The 16,371-nt window shown below is 49.5% G+C and overlaps 7 protein-coding genes across 7 annotated transcripts; 3 read left to right on the top strand and 4 right to left on the bottom strand.

The window, feature by feature from the left end:
* Positions 1 to 504: 504 nt before the first annotated feature.
* On the top strand, positions 505 to 837 carry N7518_006347 (mating alpha-pheromone PpgA; the record flags this gene model as incomplete). The annotated part of the gene is made up of 1 exon (XM_057187274.1): positions 505 to 837. The coding sequence occupies one exon, from the start codon at positions 505 to 507 to the stop codon at positions 835 to 837; it is 333 nt and encodes a 110-aa protein (XP_057038977.1).
* Positions 838 to 1,408: 571 nt separating this feature from the next.
* Positions 1,409 to 2,232, bottom strand: N7518_006346 (uncharacterized protein; the record flags this gene model as incomplete). Its single annotated transcript, XM_057187273.1, has 2 exons — positions 1,409 to 2,068; positions 2,134 to 2,232. 2 exons carry the CDS (start codon positions 2,230 to 2,232, stop codon positions 1,409 to 1,411), a joined length of 759 nt encoding a protein of 252 aa, XP_057038976.1.
* A 629-nt stretch (positions 2,233 to 2,861) lies between these two features.
* Positions 2,862 to 4,055, top strand: N7518_006345 (proteasome core particle subunit alpha 7; the record flags this gene model as incomplete). The annotated part of the gene is made up of 5 exons (XM_057187272.1): positions 2,862 to 2,864; positions 2,935 to 3,000; positions 3,066 to 3,224; positions 3,345 to 3,671; positions 3,729 to 4,055. 5 exons carry the CDS (start codon positions 2,862 to 2,864, stop codon positions 4,053 to 4,055), a joined length of 882 nt encoding a protein of 293 aa, XP_057038975.1.
* Positions 4,056 to 4,229: 174 nt separating this feature from the next.
* N7518_006344 (lumazine synthase RIB4) lies at positions 4,230 to 5,054 on the bottom strand (the record flags this gene model as incomplete). Its single annotated transcript, XM_057187271.1, has 3 exons — positions 4,230 to 4,632; positions 4,787 to 4,952; positions 5,012 to 5,054. 3 exons carry the CDS (start codon positions 5,052 to 5,054, stop codon positions 4,230 to 4,232), a joined length of 612 nt encoding a protein of 203 aa, XP_057038974.1.
* Positions 5,055 to 5,430: 376 nt separating this feature from the next.
* On the bottom strand, positions 5,431 to 7,696 carry gfa1 (glutamine--fructose-6-phosphate transaminase (isomerizing) GFA1; the record flags this gene model as incomplete). The annotated part of the gene is made up of 4 exons (XM_057187270.1): positions 5,431 to 7,207; positions 7,278 to 7,509; positions 7,568 to 7,638; positions 7,692 to 7,696. The coding sequence occupies 4 exons, from the start codon at positions 7,694 to 7,696 to the stop codon at positions 5,431 to 5,433; spliced, it is 2,085 nt and encodes a 694-aa protein (XP_057038973.1).
* A 2,458-nt stretch (positions 7,697 to 10,154) lies between these two features.
* N7518_006342 (HNH endonuclease signature motif containing protein) lies at positions 10,155 to 11,164 on the bottom strand (the record flags this gene model as incomplete). Its single annotated transcript, XM_057187269.1, has 2 exons — positions 10,155 to 11,096; positions 11,147 to 11,164. The coding sequence occupies 2 exons, from the start codon at positions 11,162 to 11,164 to the stop codon at positions 10,155 to 10,157; spliced, it is 960 nt and encodes a 319-aa protein (XP_057038972.1).
* Positions 11,165 to 12,623: 1,459 nt separating this feature from the next.
* set1 (histone methyltransferase SET1) lies at positions 12,624 to 16,291 on the top strand (the record flags this gene model as incomplete). Its single annotated transcript, XM_057187268.1, has 2 exons — positions 12,624 to 16,131; positions 16,188 to 16,291. The coding sequence occupies 2 exons, from the start codon at positions 12,624 to 12,626 to the stop codon at positions 16,289 to 16,291; spliced, it is 3,612 nt and encodes a 1,203-aa protein (XP_057038971.1).
* Positions 16,292 to 16,371: the final 80 nt, after the last annotated feature.

The following is a 16,371-nucleotide window of genomic DNA, read 5'->3' as shown; positions in this document are numbered from 1 at the left end:
GTGGTCAACTCGAACAAAAGAACATATCTACCATCTTAACTAATATACTCTAGTTCAATCCACTGGGCTTATCAGCCCATCTGTTTGTCAAAGCATTCCAAATTATGGCTTGCCCCGGACCCTCTATACGAGACAGAGTTCCTTATTGAGGAGGCAAGCTAAGGGTTGTCAATAAGAACCCTATTCACGGTGGATCAAACAGTGCCGATCTCGAGCAGTGCCTCTATTTGGGTTAATGTTCCTTGACAAAGAGCTCTATTCAGGACCGTGTCTCTATTCAGAGTAAAGGAATCTCCGAACTCCGGCCCAACATGCTCTTCTCAATAACGAGACTACTATTGAGCCAACGATGATCCTGATCTTTAAGAATATATAAACCTGGCTGTTCCTCGTTCTGCTTTCTTTTCTCCAGACATCTCCATCATCGAGCTATCTCAGTATCTGTCTTTCGCTCCTCAAACCAACTTTCAATTTCAAACCCCCGTTTCTCCTTCAACCATCAAGATGAAGTTCACCTCCGTCGTCATCGCGGTTCTCGCCGCTGGCACCGTCCAGGCTGCCGCTACTCCTCAAACAACTCTCCCCAAGTGGTGTGGCCACATCGGCCAGGGCTGCAAGCGGACCACCGATGCCTCCGTCGATGTCAAGCGCTCTGCCGATGCTCTCGCCGAGGCCATGGCCAAGAATCTGCCCCTTGTCCTTCAGAAGTGGTGTGGCCACATTGGCCAGGGCTGCTACAAGGCCAAGCGTGCCGCCGATGCCGTCGATGAGGTCAAGCGTACCGCCGACGCTCTCGCTTATGCCATGGCTGCCCTCGAGGAAGAGGAAGAGGAGTAAAGGTATGATACAGTTCCATCTATCCTGTGCATGGATTCAATTACTGACTTTTCCCAGTGTCTCCTATACAATGAATTCCGTGGTGCTGCAACATCGATAGAGATTGCTCGATAGCTCTCTTTTCAATTATCGATATGCACAACACCGTCGATTACTTTTCGGTATGAGAGCTTTTGGAAGCCAATTGGCATAGTTAAGATGGATTGGTTTATGAAATGCCAATGGCGAACACTCCTTTATATTCACCGTTGGTCATGCCCAGGTGGCATTGGTTTCTGATTAAATCAGCACTTGAATTGTGAGGGTTGATGGATCACTACGCAAATAAATATGTATCTAGAACCAAATAATTCCATCTCCTCTCAAATAACATTCCAAATCAGAATTCCAAAAGACAAAAAGTACCGGTTAACTCGGGTGACCTAAATTTGGTATATATCCCTTCGACCGAGGGAGTAATTGGATAGCTAATTGGTAAGTGTTTATGCTAGTTAGGGCATGTAGAGGCAAGGATAACAATAATATGATACTTACAAAAGAAATTCGTTCCAATAGATCTATTTTAACAGAACTAATGGTGGTATACACCACAGCTGGGGTAATATCGTCTCATCTCTTCAAATGCGCCATAGTTCGACTCCATCGGACCGGCTTTTGTCAACTCCCACCATTGCTGACCTTGATACACCGGGTCCTTTGAGCCAGCATATGATTCACCAGTGGTAGGCTCTTTCGGGATATGAGAGGCTTGATTGGCAACGTTCCCGTAGCCCGATACCATGTAGGGTTCAGCATCAGCATAGGCATTCCCATCTTCACTGTGGTCCATAGCAGAATCATGCATAGCAAAGTCCCCGGCAGTGGCGGCTTCATTCCCAAACTGCGAGTAGAGCCGCCATGTTTGAATCAATCGTTCTCTCTGTTCCGCTTCGGCGTTCTCGAAGAGCATAAGCTGGTCCGGGGTAAGGGCATTTGGATCAAGACCGTGATGTCTCAGAACATCAACGCTTGAAGGCTGGTTTGTGTGCTGGGGCTGGTTTGTGTGCTGGGCGACTCTGTGGGCCGAGTGGTGGTAGTGTTGGGTAATGCTGTATGCAATTTGTGGCGCTTGAGGTGGTACGACAGTTTCTCTAGGGGCGGGCTGCAGCTGTGTCATACTCATTTGTCTATCGAACAGAGCTGAAAGTTCGTCTTGCACTTTCGACTCGCCTTCGGAAGCAGACATGCCGCACTAGATATATATATGCCCCTGGGTCAGGTTCCTTGGCATAACATGTAAGAGCGAGCACCATCTACCTGTTTACAGTGAGGGTTCTCGATGAAGGCTGTGAGCGCATTTGAGATATCGGAGACGTGCCCGCAGTGCGGGCACTGATGTAGTATCGAGGAGGACATGGAGGGGTAGATTTCTGTATAGCTCGACGATATCCGAATGAATGGGAAAATGGGAAAATGGCAGAATCGATTCAGAAGTTTTTCCCTCTAAAACTGAATACGAGAAAGGATTCAGAGAGTTTGTGTCTTTTGTTTAGATCGAGGGGCAAAGATGCCCAAGTGCTTGCTCGGTTGGGCTGCAGTCCGAGGGCCAGTAGGAGATGCTCAAATGTTATACTGCATTTTATGCCTGTAATCGATCCATAATGGGTCCATATATGCCCACAGTGTGTTCGCGCTGTGTCCATGATACATCCAATACATCCAATACTACAAGGTACTGAAGTAGTACTCCAAAAACTTGTAGAGAAGACATACAAATCAAAGTACCAATTAGGTACCCCATGGTCATGTGACTGGAAGCTCTGCCAGGCAACCCCGTGACGCGACAGCGTCACTGCTTAGCCTAGGAACCTCCGTTATCATCCCCAGAGCTTCCAACCTCACCCTACCTATCCATAGTCTCCCTCCAAACCGGCCATTCTCCTCCCTTATCTGTCCAATACAGATTACCTCTTTCGATCCCCCGGCCTACCCACGGTGACGTCTATTGTCCTTGAACCTCACCGCATCGCATCCTCACCAAAATCATGGTCAGTCAGCTTCGGATCCACACAATGTACTATGCTGTATCCCGATCAAGCTAACAGAGTGATTATTTAGACGTCAATCGGCACAGGCTACGATCTCTCCAACTCGGTGTTCTCGCCAGACGGCCGGAATTTCCAGGTAACCAAACACAACCCAGCTCATGAATGAGCCACGGAACAGCTTCGGCTGACCATACCATCTAGGTTGAATATGCCGTCAAGGCAGTTGAGAACGGAGGTACCGCTATCGGCATCAGATGCAATGATGGTGTAGTGTTGGCAGTGGAGAAGATCATCACTAGCAAGCTCCTAAAGCCAGGCGCGAACAAGAGAATCGCAACAGTCGATCGCCATGTCGGAATTGTGAGACCTACTTCCCTTTCTCCCTGTCGCCTCTCCCCGACGAAATACGTTTTTATCAAAAGCATGCTACCAGGGAAGGCTTCAAGTATCCGTTGCTAATCTGTCTTCTTTCTACCACAGGTATCCGCTGGACTCGTCCCCGACGGCCGTCACTTTGTTTCCAGAGCTAGAGATGAAGCTTCCTCCTGGAGAGGCACATACAAAGGTCCCATTCCGACCGCTGCGCTGGCCAATCGCTTGGGTGGGTATGTTCAGGCCTACACTCTTTACTCCAGTGTACGGCCCTTCGGTGTAACTGCTATTGTTGGTGGCTGGGATACCGAGGCGGAGCTTCCAGTTGATGGACAGGTCGGCAATGGACCCAAGTCTGGCTCCGGTGGAAAGATCGAGGGTGCCAAGGCTGGAGGCCCTGGCCTATACATGATCGAGCCTAGTGGACTGTATTGGGTACGTTGCGACTTGTTTGCTGTGTGGGTGTTTGAATATGCTGACAAGTATTTATAGGGCTACTACGGTGCTGCTACTGGAAAGGGACGACAGGCCGCCAAAGCCGAACTCGAGAAACTAGACCTGACCTCGGGCAATCTGTCTTTGCTAGATGGCGTGAAGGAAGCTGCCCGCATTATCTATGTCTCCCACGAGGACAGCAAGGACAAGGACTTCGAGCTCGAGATGACGTGGATCAGCTCGGTCGACGGACCGACCAAGGGCCGCCACGAGGAAGTGCCCAAGGAGCTCCTCGAGGAAGCAGAGAAAGCAGCAAAGCGGTCTTTGGAAGGGGATGACGAAGAAGAGGAGGACAAGGGTCAAGGCGAACAGATGGAAGAGTAAACATGTAATAGATTATGCTCCCCAAGAATTATGGTTCTGTGAAAGATGTTCCCTTTCTTACTCCAAAAACAATCTCCCACAACGGACCAAGTTATGTTATTCAGGTTCCAAAAAGCCACACCAAATATATCAGAGGGTCCCATCGTAGCCCCCAGCCTCTCTTCCAAAGTACCTCTACAAAATCTTACCCTCAGCCCACTCCTTGCGCTTAAGACCCAATTCCACAGCCGCACTTCCCCAGTCCTCACCATGGTTATGCATATGACCATTCCCAAGCCCAGCACGCTCCAATCCCTGCTGCTCCGTCAAAACAGTAAGCAAGCCAAAGATAACAGGGACACCCGAATCAAGCTGCACACGCATGAGTCCCTGGCTGACGGCGTCGGCGATGTATTCGAAGTGCATGGTTGCGCCCTTGATGAGCACGCCGATGGCGATGATCGCATCGAAGGGTTTCTTCGGGCTGGCGAAGTTGGTCGAGCCGGATACTTCGGCTGTTGGCGAGGACAGGAGGTCCGTGGCGCTGGTGCCCTGCGTGGAGGAGGAGTTGGCCTGGAGCTGGGATGCGGCGTAGAGGCTGGATGTCAAGTAGTGTTAGTCAACGCTATCACGGGCAGATACAGCAAGCACACAGCACACAGCACTACAGCGCATAGTATACAGTATACTATAAAGTATGCAGTCGTATACAGTATACAATGTCATGTGTGAGATATCATCCCCGCACTCACCGTTGCACCGCAAGCGGCAGCTCGTAGCTACCAGGAACTGTCTGGACTGTGATGTTCTCCGGCAGCACGCCGGCAGCGAGCAAGTTCTTCTTCGCTCCCGATACCAGCTGGTCAATGATCACTGTGTTCCATCTGGCGTGCACGATCGCCACGCGGAGTCCGGAGCCTGTGGTGGAATCGGTATTAGCTGGGGGTGTTTCTCCAAGGGCTGTTGTTCGGTTTTACCATCGTGGGTCTGGGCTGCGCCGGGGCCTTTGATGGTAGTCATTTTTGTTGAGAGGGGCGTCCGAGAAAGATGATGTTGTTTCCTGAAGATTGGAAGAATTGAGCTTGACACAAGTGTTTAGGAATCAGAGCTCGAGGCTCGAGGGGCGAAATCCCTCGGTCCCGCATTTGGCGGGGGAAGGCGGAATGTCATCACCCACGGCAATTGAGCGCAATTGGCCTGTGGAATGCTTCTACGGTCAATTCGGTTTATAAAGCTGGACACTGATTCTTAACTAAAAAATACTAATAGGCATTGGATTCAAAGAAAGATGATTGAAAAAACAAAACGAGATTCCATTGTCCCGAAGCTGAAAACACCTAAAAATAAAAAGATGACCGGATCATAAGAATCGTCTAACCTTGCCCTAAAGAAACATTTACTCGACAGTGACCGACTTAGCCAGGTTACGAGGGAAATCGACATTCAATCCCTCGCCAACGGCAAGCCAGTAAGATATCAGCTGCAATGGGATCACATTGAGCAGACCCTGAAGACAATCCACAGTCTTGGGGACGTTGATCTTCTCGGTCAGGGCATCGGAGAACTCGGGGTCGTCTTCGTTGCAGATGACAATTGGGCGACCACCACGAGCAATGACCTGCTGGTAGGCGTTCAAGGACTTAGTGAAGAGTCTGTCACGGGTGAGGATCATGATAATGGGAAGGTTCTCGTCAACAAGAGCCAAAACACCGTGCTTCAGTTCGCCGGACATGACGGCCTCGCAGTGGAGGTATGAGATTTCCTTGATCTTCAAAGCACCCTCAAGAGCAGTGGGGAATTGAGCACCACGGCCCAACAGCAGCAAACTTTTCTGGTTCTTGAAGAACTTGGCACACAGCTCCTTGATGGGGTCGTTGAGTTTCAAGATCTCCTTGAACTGCTCGGAGATCTGTCCAAGACCCTCCATGATCTCCTCACGTCGGTCCTGCTTAGAGGCACGATCCTCACTCAGCGACAAAGCGAACATGACCATGGCAACAAACTGAGAAGTGTATGCCTTGGTCGAGGCCACACCGATCTCGGGACCAGCATTAATGTGCACACCGCAGTGGGTGAGGAGAGAGATGGAAGATCCGACAACGTTGACACAACCGACGGTCAGAGCGCCACGTTCCAGACAGTAGCGAAGAGCCATCAGGGAATCAGCGGTCTCTCCAGATTGAGAGACAAACACACAGGTGTCATCACGGAAGACTGGGGCCTGTCGGTCGAGGAAGTCGGAGGCGAGCTCGACTGCGATCGGAATCTCAGTGAGCTCTTCGAAGATACCACGCACAGCCATGCATGAGTGGTAGCTCGTTCCGCAGGCAATGAAGATGATTCGCCGGCAGCGACGAATGGTCGAGATGTACTGGCGGAGACCACCGAGGGTGACCTTCTTGTTGGCTACATCCAGACGACCTCTCATAGTGTTGACGACAGACTCGGGCTGCTCGAAGATCTCCTTCTGCATGAAGTGATCGAACTTGCCCTTCATGATCTCCTGCAATTCGAGCTCAATGGTCTGGATGGCACGGACGTTGGAGGTGCCATCATCCTTGGTCAGACGGTGGATGTTGAGTTGTCCCTCGTGGATGTGAGCGATATCGTCATCCTCCAGGTAGAGCACCTTCTTGGTGTGCTCCACAATGGCAGATGGGTCAGAAGACAAGAAGAACTCCACGGGCTGGGGGATGCCATCATCGGACAGGAATGCCCGCGACTGGGAGCGGTGCAACAGTGACTTGTCGGGGGGGGCAAGGAGGCTTGTGGCAGACTTCTTGGCGGCCGCATTCTGGGAGGCCTGCTCCGCGGAAAGGACACCTTCTTCCGAGTATTCAACATCGACAAAATCCACCTTCATCTTCTTGGAGGTCTTGACACCGATGACTAGGGGCGAACCCTTACGGGCCGCAATAACCTCATGGGGGTAGTGGACCGACTTGAGCAGCAAACCGAAGGCACCCTCAAGCTCTTTGATGACGGCCTTGGCGAGGACTGTGAATTCGATGTCGGGGTGTTGGTCGTAAAGGTACTTGGCGAGCTTGGCAATGCACTCGGTATCGGTCTCGGTCTCGAAGCGGAAACCCTTGCTCTCTAGCAGAGCCTTCAATTCCTTATAGTTGGTGATGATACCGTTGTGCACGACGGAGAACTCCCAGGTGGGATCAGAACTGTTCGACCATCCAATTAGCTTCTCTATCTTCTCTCCATCATCCGGGGGGGGGGTTTTCTGGGACTTACCGGTGGGGGTGGCAGTTCTGGCGGGAAGGGGTACCGTGAGTAGCCCAACGGGTGTGAGAGATACCAGCATGAGACTCGAAGGTCTTGGTCATGTCATATGTGCTCTGATCGATGAGTTCCTTCAACTTGGCCACCTTGCCGACTTCCTTGAATGCGCAGACTTCATTTTTCTTGTTGCCATCGACGGCCAAACCAGCCGAGTCGTAGCCACGGTATTCCAACCTGGAGAGGCCTGGGGAAATAACGGTGAGCAAAAGGCTAAAATCATTGAATCACACTTGGCGACTCACCATTAAGCAGTGTGTCAATGATGAACCTGCGGTCCTTCTCCACGAGGTAGTTGATGTAGCCGAAGATTCCACTAAGAACTGTGAGCATGGATACTTCAACCATGGATGGTAGACCAGAGCTTACCACATGATGGGCAAAAGCAAAAAGTGAATGCAAAGACAATGGTAGTGAGAGAATAAAGATTGTCAGGGGGAATTAAAAGCAGCAGAGAGAGGAGACAAGATAGAAAGATGCAAAGAAGGCACAGGAGTTTCGTATTTATAAGTTGTAGAGGGGGGCAAGAACAGAGAGGGTAGGGGGAGGGGCGGATTATTATTAGCTCTTTCACTTTGTGCAAGCTTTCGTCCAATGAGGAGAATGCTCGGGCCAATGCTGGTTGTTAGGGGAATCGAATGTCTCACTTGGCATATTATTTGATGTTTATTTCGTGAACATTGTTAAAAATAAATATTAAATATTTCCATTGACGTTGGTGTTAATAATAGCAAGTAAATAAATAGTACCTTTTTTTTTTCTCCTTTTCTTGGCAATCTGAGTCCCGGGGTCTATATTGGTAGTGCCGGGGTCCTATATCGGTCTGATCTTCGCCGTATATTCACGCTAGATCGGAGCTAGCAGGCGAAGCAAAGCAGTGGCGGAGCTTTGAAAGTCCCAAAAAAAAAACATACGGGGGAAAATCTCTAATTATATCTTTTAGTGGCCCGGCGCATTCCTTAGTGGGAGGATCCCCTGAGAAAAAAAGAACCTTGGAAAGGTTCGACAGACGTTCCACGCCTTTGCAGTTGCTGTTTTACCGATTTTAATTGTTTTTATGCAAAAATACCCCTTGGCTCGGTCTCGCCAACTGCATATACACATGTACGATTGGTCCCTCGCAATTAATTGCCCGGTTCAGATATATTTCTTCGGTTCATACACAACGGCGGCTGAGAGGGACTACCCACTACGCTACTTTATACGAAGTACTCCGTAGGTTGATGTGGATAAGCTGAGATATCAGCCTCATACAAGCGAGGAGAAAAAAAAAAAGGCAGGGCTGATGCAGTGCTATAACTATGTAAATAGTACTAGGAGGCTTGAATGATAACTATATTCCCCGCCATAACATCATATCTACTCCATACATATTTAATTACATCGTTGTGCATATTCCGGTTTTCGCTTCCCCTTCCCCTTGCTGAGACCCCTGATTCTTACATAAGCCTTGAACTCGCCGGGCTCACTGACGATGATCCATGGACGTAGGGAATCACCTGATACTCGGGCACCCGGATTTGGAAGTCCCCATAAGCGCGGTATGGGGTATTATTCTCCTCAAGCATCTCTCCTCAACGAATATTCTCGTTGGTTCCAATCGTTCCATGGATTTCTATGACAGGGCTCACTCACTAAGTCCGAGATTAGCCTGGAACTTTGACATAGTGCTCACCACACGCTAGTTCATACTAACATCCTTAGTTAACTGTGTTGTAACGGAGGCTGGCTGGCGTCTTACATAATGTGGCGGTATATCCGACCTTGGAACCGCAAAAAAGTTGGCTCTCTTTGAAAATTGGAATAATTTTTGATTATAACTTATGCCTGTAAAGCCCTTCCAATTTGACGAGTTCAATATCCAGTCCAAGAAAAAACGGGAATTGGCTCATGATAAAGACTAACTAACTACTCCGTACAGCTCAGTCTTGCAGTCGGCTTGAGGGCACTATGGGCCCACCAGAAGATCTCTTCCGACTTCGATGACCTAGGTACATGATTGGATATGGAAGCATCTTCCTCGTCTTCCCTGAACTCCACCTCGTTTTCCTCTCCCGCCACATTGCAGTGCATTGAAGATCTGTTTATGTACTTCTGACAACATGCCTTCTACATGAAACCATATGTAGTTATATGTCTCTCGGCTGCAAAATACCCCTCCACGAAAAACAATGATATATGCCTCTATACGCCTATCGACTAAAGCCATTTCTCTCGGCGAAGTGGACATTTATTCTACTCCATCAGCCATCCACTTCTGTATCTTTCGTGGAACTGTCCACATGGACCGAGCGCCTAGATTTCCCCTGAAGTCATAATATATAACGCAAGCCCTATCTGAATTCATATTCCTTCGACCACTGTATAGATAACGCTTTCCCCGGATGACCGTTTGCCGTCTAGATGTGGGTTTGTTCTCTATATACGGAGTAGAGGACGCAGATCTGGGAGCTCTAGATTCTGCTTCCAAGAGAGACTAGGCCCGTTGGATGGCTGTCAAAGCACGGACATAGAATTGATTGGGGAAGATAGGATAGGATTTATCTGGTCATAATGGAGATCTTAGGTGTACTTGATGTGTAAAAGGAGGAAGTACAAATAACTGTTTTGCTTTCCACCTCGGTTGGGCAAATGGTTCTTCATCAAATGTAGCATGTCACGTCTCTGGTGTCCGCCATTAAAAATAACATCGAAATTGAGGATGAACAAGTATCAATATTAACGGAATTCTTCTCTCGTGGTAAGACCGAGGCAGACAAGGAGAATCGGTGGGAGACGCCATTGGGAGTACACAATGAAGCAAGTGGATTGTGACTGAAAAGTTGAACGACTTCAACATAGGACTGCGAGGCAGCTCACTGCAAGAAGGTCTGCGATATTGGTGCTTCCACTCGGGGCAAGCCCACCACAGTCTGCAAAATCTTCTAGGATCTTGTCGATCACCTCCGCCTGGCCACTCATATGTAGGAATTTTCCAATGCAAGCATGCATTTCGAGAATTTGAGGATCTGGAAGTTCCCAACTTCCATTATGAACTGTGAAATAGACAAGCCGACTTTGAGGTAAATCTCTCAATGTCCTTGTGCTGATGCCCGAAAAGGTCTTGATCCGATATTGATGAGTAACTCCGGTCGCTTCAAAGATAATTCTGAATTGTCCGAATTCCTTATGAATTTCGGCGTCTAGCATTAGGATATTCTTTTCTGAATTAATCTGTTCTGGGGTGAAGGACATGTTACGAAGAGCTGGGAAGTAGCGTCTTAGGTTGACCCAGATCTTCGTATTTCGATCCACTGACTCGCTGTTATTGGCCTGAAAGGATCCAAATGCAAATGGAATAATATGAGCTGCTTCAAGGGAGGTCGTAAGTACGTTCGGTGGGTAGGCATGGGCCTGACTGTACATCCCCGTTGCAAGACATTTATTACCATCTCTTTCTAAACAGTGGTTCCGGAGTTGCGACTGATAGCTTCTGCTAATAGGTTCGATGTTTTGGCTCTTAAGATCCTCGATTGAATCTTCAATACCAGAACGCGGAGACGGAGTGATTTCAGTGGGTGTTTTACCACCCTGTGCTTTCAAGGGAACCAGCAAACCAGTCCGAATACTTTGGACGAGTTGCCGAAGTGTCTCATCGTTTTCACACCCTGAAATATCCTGCGCCAGATTTTCTTTTCCATCAGGAGGAAGGGTCTTATAAAAGTCACGGAGAAAGTACTTGGTTCTGTCCGTAGGCTTAAGTGGTACGTAACCATTCAACTTTCGATTCAGCTCCTAGCTTGATTATTAGTATCGAAAATACTAGAAGGCACAGAAGGACTTACTGTCATAGATAATGACATTCTGTCAATTACCTAGGTTGAAGTGCGCTTGGGGTCAGGTTGGAGTGCGCTTGGGCCCAGTCTGGAGGGTGTGGCAGTTCCAGTAAAAGTACGGCGTCCGAATCAGCTGTGACAGTGGATGAGCGCGACTAGTTGATGATGGATGCGTGCAATTCGTTGATGATGGATGAGTGTGACTGGTTGAAGGGAGAAAGTTGGGTGGGGGAGCCATGCTTAATTTTAGGGTCACCTCTCACCGCTTTCTCTGTTCGTAGGCGGAAGAAGAGGTAGGATGACCCTAATAAAAGCGGCAAAGTCCGAGACATACGCAGGGATATATGTTGTATTATGTATACTACTCTATATTCGAATCCGATACATGTTCAAACGTACTCCGTATATATATCGGGAATTGTTGCTCGCATGAAATCCCTGGACCGCCTTCCTGATCAGGTACCACTCAGAATTCTGCCATATTTCTGCCATAATTTATTTTTTCAGCTACGTATTCTGCCCACTTCTGGCTTACATGTATGAGTGACTGAATTTTATTAGGAGTTTACATACAAACCATACGTACCTGCTGTCTTGCTACTATCCTATGCAGTTTGATACAAAAGCGGCGTAGATATGAGGAGGCGGTGAGGAGAGCGGTATGCAGAAGCAAAGTGTCGAGGCAGATGCTCAACCAAATTAGGAAGGCGGTACTGAAATTTCAGGCAGGGGGGGTTGTGAGGGTGCAAGCAAGAATCCCCTATTATCAGACTATGGAACCATTCAAGACATGAATTTTGGGCTTGTTTTTAGTACAACCTATTGACGAGATCAATACCAAGGCTACTATTAACAATCATCTCCAATAGCAATAAGATAATGAAAGATCAATGATTTCCCCAATGAGTGCCCAAAGATACTTACTAGGTACCTCAACTGTGGGCGTTATTGTAGTGAGTTATTAAGTCGCGGTGAGGTCACTGGGGATCCTTTCAAGGCCAAAAAAAAAGAATTGCTGAATCATTCAGTCACTAAACGGCCCCCGGGGAACTTGAACTTGAACTTCACCACATCATACCTAATCATATTCGATCTATTTCACGTCCTTTTCTTTCTTTCCTTACAGGAGTTCATATCCCTTGAAAGCGTGAAGTTCAAACTCCCGCGTCCCCACCATTCCACTTCCTTCCGCTCGATCGCGTCTTAGCCTCCTGCAAACTCTTGAGTTGCGCGTAACGGCACCTCCGCAGATTCAACAGCTCCTGGATATCGCTTTTCGGTCTCCCTTTTTCTTGTCATCTCTTTTGTTTTCTCATCCCTTCTTTGACATTGGCACTTCTGTAAAAGCCCCTTCATCTCAATTTCCTCAATTCTGCCGTGCCGGGACCTTCTCGGTCGCATGTGTTCGCAATAGCCGGATCACGACTGTCAAGGATGCTGCCTTCTGATCGCGCCACGGTCTCTGGCGTGTAGCCAACCTCTCACTATGTCACGCGCCTCGGCCGGCTTTGCAGACTTCTTCCCCACCGCACCATCTGTCCTTCAACAGAAGCGCTTCAAAACAGCGCAGGAACGCCGGAAATTACATGTCGAGGGTGATCAAATTTCCGAAAAGACTCCGGATCGTCTAGTGTCTCTTGCCTCGAGCACCCCCGCGCCCGTTGAGACGCCCGTCAAAATTGATACAGACGAGGGGGGAGCTCGCACTCCATCGGTTCCCAACGAGCTTGGATTGACCATTTTCGCCAAGGCGAAAAGCGCAGAGGATAGGATTGGGCTACCTCCACCACCCACGGCAAATCACGTCCCACCAATCGATACGCTGACACCGCTCACCAATGCGGAGTCATCGCCCCTTTGCAAAGTAACCAGTCCATCACAGCCAAAGATACCAGGCGGAGGCTCTCCGGGCACTTCTTCCAGGCCGAATCCTGATGTCACCAAACCTTCCATCACCCCAATAGACACCCCTCCTACCCCTCAGTCGCAAACTCGACACGTCGAGCTCCGTGTGACAGGCTGCAAGGTTGTCTACGACCCCGATCTGGACAAGCGGACCTCGTCAAAGGAAAAGCGGAAAAAGCTCGAGTATGTGGACATCGTGAATAATGGCCAAGCCGATCCCGCACCCGATCCTCGTCGTGCGATTGCCAATTATACCCGTGGATCCGGCTGCAAGCAGAAGACAAAATACCGACCCGCGCCTTACAATCTGCGACCATGGTCATACGATGTGGCAACCAGCATTGGTCCCGGGCCTCCGATTCAGGTCGTGGTGACGGGATTCGACCCTTTGACCCCGATTGCCCCGATCAGCGCACTTTTCTCGAGCTTTGGAGATGTGGCCGAAATCAAAAACCGCACAGACCCCATCACCGGCCGGTTTCTGGGGATCTGCTCCATCAAATACAAAGATAGCACCTCAGCTCGGGGAAATGGGTCAGCGTCAGCATCTAGCGCAGCCCGACGTGCATATTTCGAATGCAAAAAAGAACAACGCATTGGCACGCGCAGGATTAGGGTGGAGCTGGATCGCGACGGGGTTGTCTCAAATCGAATGGCCGCGAAAGCAGTCGAGTCCCAGCGACAGGCTTCCAAGATTAGCCTTCCTCCCGCAATCGAACCGAGACCGGATGTCCAGATAAAGAAAAGCGAACCACCACCGACTGCGCCCAAAGGTCCCTCGGGCAGATCATCCCTACGGCCGGGGCTCGTTATCCCAGAGGGTCCTAGGGCCGCTGCACGATCCCCTGTCATACAATCATTGGTCGAAGAAACTCCTATCTTGAATCAGATCAAACGCGATCCATACATTTTCATTGCGCATTGTTATGTCCCAGTTCTCAGCACAACGGTTCCGCACCTGAGAAAGAGACTCAGACTCTTTGGATACAAGCATATCCGTTGTGACAAAACCGGCTACTATATCATCTTCGAGAACTCGCGCCGGGGCGAGGAGGAAACTGAACGCTGCTACCGACAATGTCACATGCAACCCTTGTTCACCTACATCATGAATATGGAGAGCCAGCCCTACGGGAATCCAAACTACGAACGGAGTCCCAGCCCCGAACGACTTCGCACCGAACAACGAAACAAGGCCGAAAAAGATCGGACAAAGAAAGAGGATGAATTGGATCTTGAAGAAGAGAAAAAGCAGCGGGCGCTTGATTTAGATCCTTGCCGAGAAGTATTGTCTATCATCATTCGTGACTTGAGGGACAAGCTCCTCGAGGATGTGAAGTCACGCATAGCTGCTCCGGCTCTTTACGACTATTTGGAACCGAGTAAACATGCGGCTAAAAGGGAAAGGCTGGGTATTTCAGACCCCGAGGGTACAAAGCGATCTGTTTTCCAAATCGACAGCACCCCTGGCTCTCGAGGCGAAATGTCCGCCGGGCGAGATCCCCTCAGATCATCAGGTCTGAATGTCCTTGCTCTTCCTCGTATCCGTAAAGCCCATGGTCTTGACCATGCGGGTGCTGCCTTCCTAGACGAACGGCGTAGGCAACCGCTTCGAAAGAAAGAAGTCCGGCCCTTATATCATCGTTTACAGCAGCTGCACGATGATGAAGATTCGGACGACGAGCAGCGCACTCCTGCTACTAGGGATGCCGATGAGCGAGAGAGCCGTCCCCCTAGTCGCGAAAGTTCAACGTCATCGGAGTTTGAACGGGATGGGGGATACCAGTCGGATGATCTGGGATCATCACGCAGCGCTCAACTTGCGGACGACCTGGATGCCACAAATGAAACCAGCGATCTTTCCCACGAACTTCAGGTGTCTCCCACGTCAGGCAAGAGAAAGCGACTGACAGAAGAGGAAGAAGCACGAAAGCGGCAGCGACAGGAGGAAGAGCTGTTTGGCATTGACTCGGAAATACTCGGATATGAGGATGCGACTGAGGAGCTAGAAACGCCCGCGGCTATTGATGACGACCTCGCAGAGGATGACGACAAATTACCAACGCACGATCAACCCGCAGACCAATTCACCGAGAATGTCCCCTACAAACATCCCGAGGATGATGACCTCTCGATCAGCGAAACGGGGAAGGCCGAACCTATCGATGAGCCGAGAACAGAGATCGAATGGGCAGTTTCCAAGGATGAGCCCCGCGCCACGGTGGAAGATGATGAAAACATCGTGCTTGATTTGGATGGTTGGCAAAACCTGGTCAAGGATGATGAAGACCTGCGATTTTTGCGGGAAATCCTACTGGATCAGTCAGAATCAATTATCCAAAATCTTGCTGCATGGGGTTGGAAACAAAAGGAGATCAAAGCTCTCAATGGCCTGGAAACTGGTACGACCCAGGACGCTATCAGTATCCCTGGCTATTATGTGCCAAATACCACAGGCGCTGCGCGGACGGAAGGCCGAAAAAGGATTCTCGAGGCAGAAAAATCCAAATACCTGCCCCATCGGATCAAGGTTCAGAAGGCTCGAGAAGAGCGTGAAGCAAATGCCAAAGCAGACCCCCAGGCAGCGGCAGCTGAGGCTGCCAGGATTGCAGCCGCCAAAACAATCTCAAAATCGACATCCCGGTCAACCCGAGTCAACAACCGCCGGCTCATTGCAGACATCAATGCACAAAAGCAGGCCCTTCCCACCGCGAACGGCGAAGGAGACGTTCTTCGATTCAATCAGCTTAAGAAACGCAAGAAGCCTGTGCGCTTCGCTCGCTCTGCCATTCATAATTGGGGCTTGTATGCCGAAGAAAACATCACTGCCAATGACATGATCATTGAGTACGTCGGAGAGAAAGTGCGTCAGCAGGTCGCCGACATGAGAGAAAGACGATACCTAAAGAGCGGGATCGGCAGCAGTTATCTTTTCCGAATCGACGAGAATACCGTCATCGATGCCACAAAGAGAGGAGGAATTGCGCGATTCATCAATCACAGCTGTACACCAAACTGCACCGCCAAGATCATTAAGGTAGATGGTAGCAAACGGATTGTGATTTATGCGCTCAGGGATATTGAAAGAGGTTTGTGACCCGCGCGGGCTTTGCAGGAAAAGACAAATGCTAACAAAAGCTATTAGATGAGGAGTTAACGTACGACTACAAATTCGAGAGAGAGTGGGACAGCGATGACCGCATCCCCTGTCTCTGTGGTTCAACGGGCTGCAAGGGATTCCTTAATTAAAAAACGCTTTCCGAGATCTATCTACCAAAGTCTTTGGGAGGTATATTGACTCCCATTTACCGGGCGGCGTTGAATCGGGC

Source organism: Penicillium psychrosexuale (genome assembly GCF_028828465.1).
Source record: "Penicillium psychrosexuale strain IBT 29551 chromosome Unknown utg000004l, whole genome shotgun sequence".
Classification (NCBI taxonomy): Eukaryota; Fungi; Ascomycota; class Eurotiomycetes; order Eurotiales; family Aspergillaceae; genus Penicillium; species Penicillium psychrosexuale.
The sequence above is the reverse complement of the archived record's forward strand: the minus strand, read 5'-3'. Positions and strand labels throughout refer to the sequence as shown.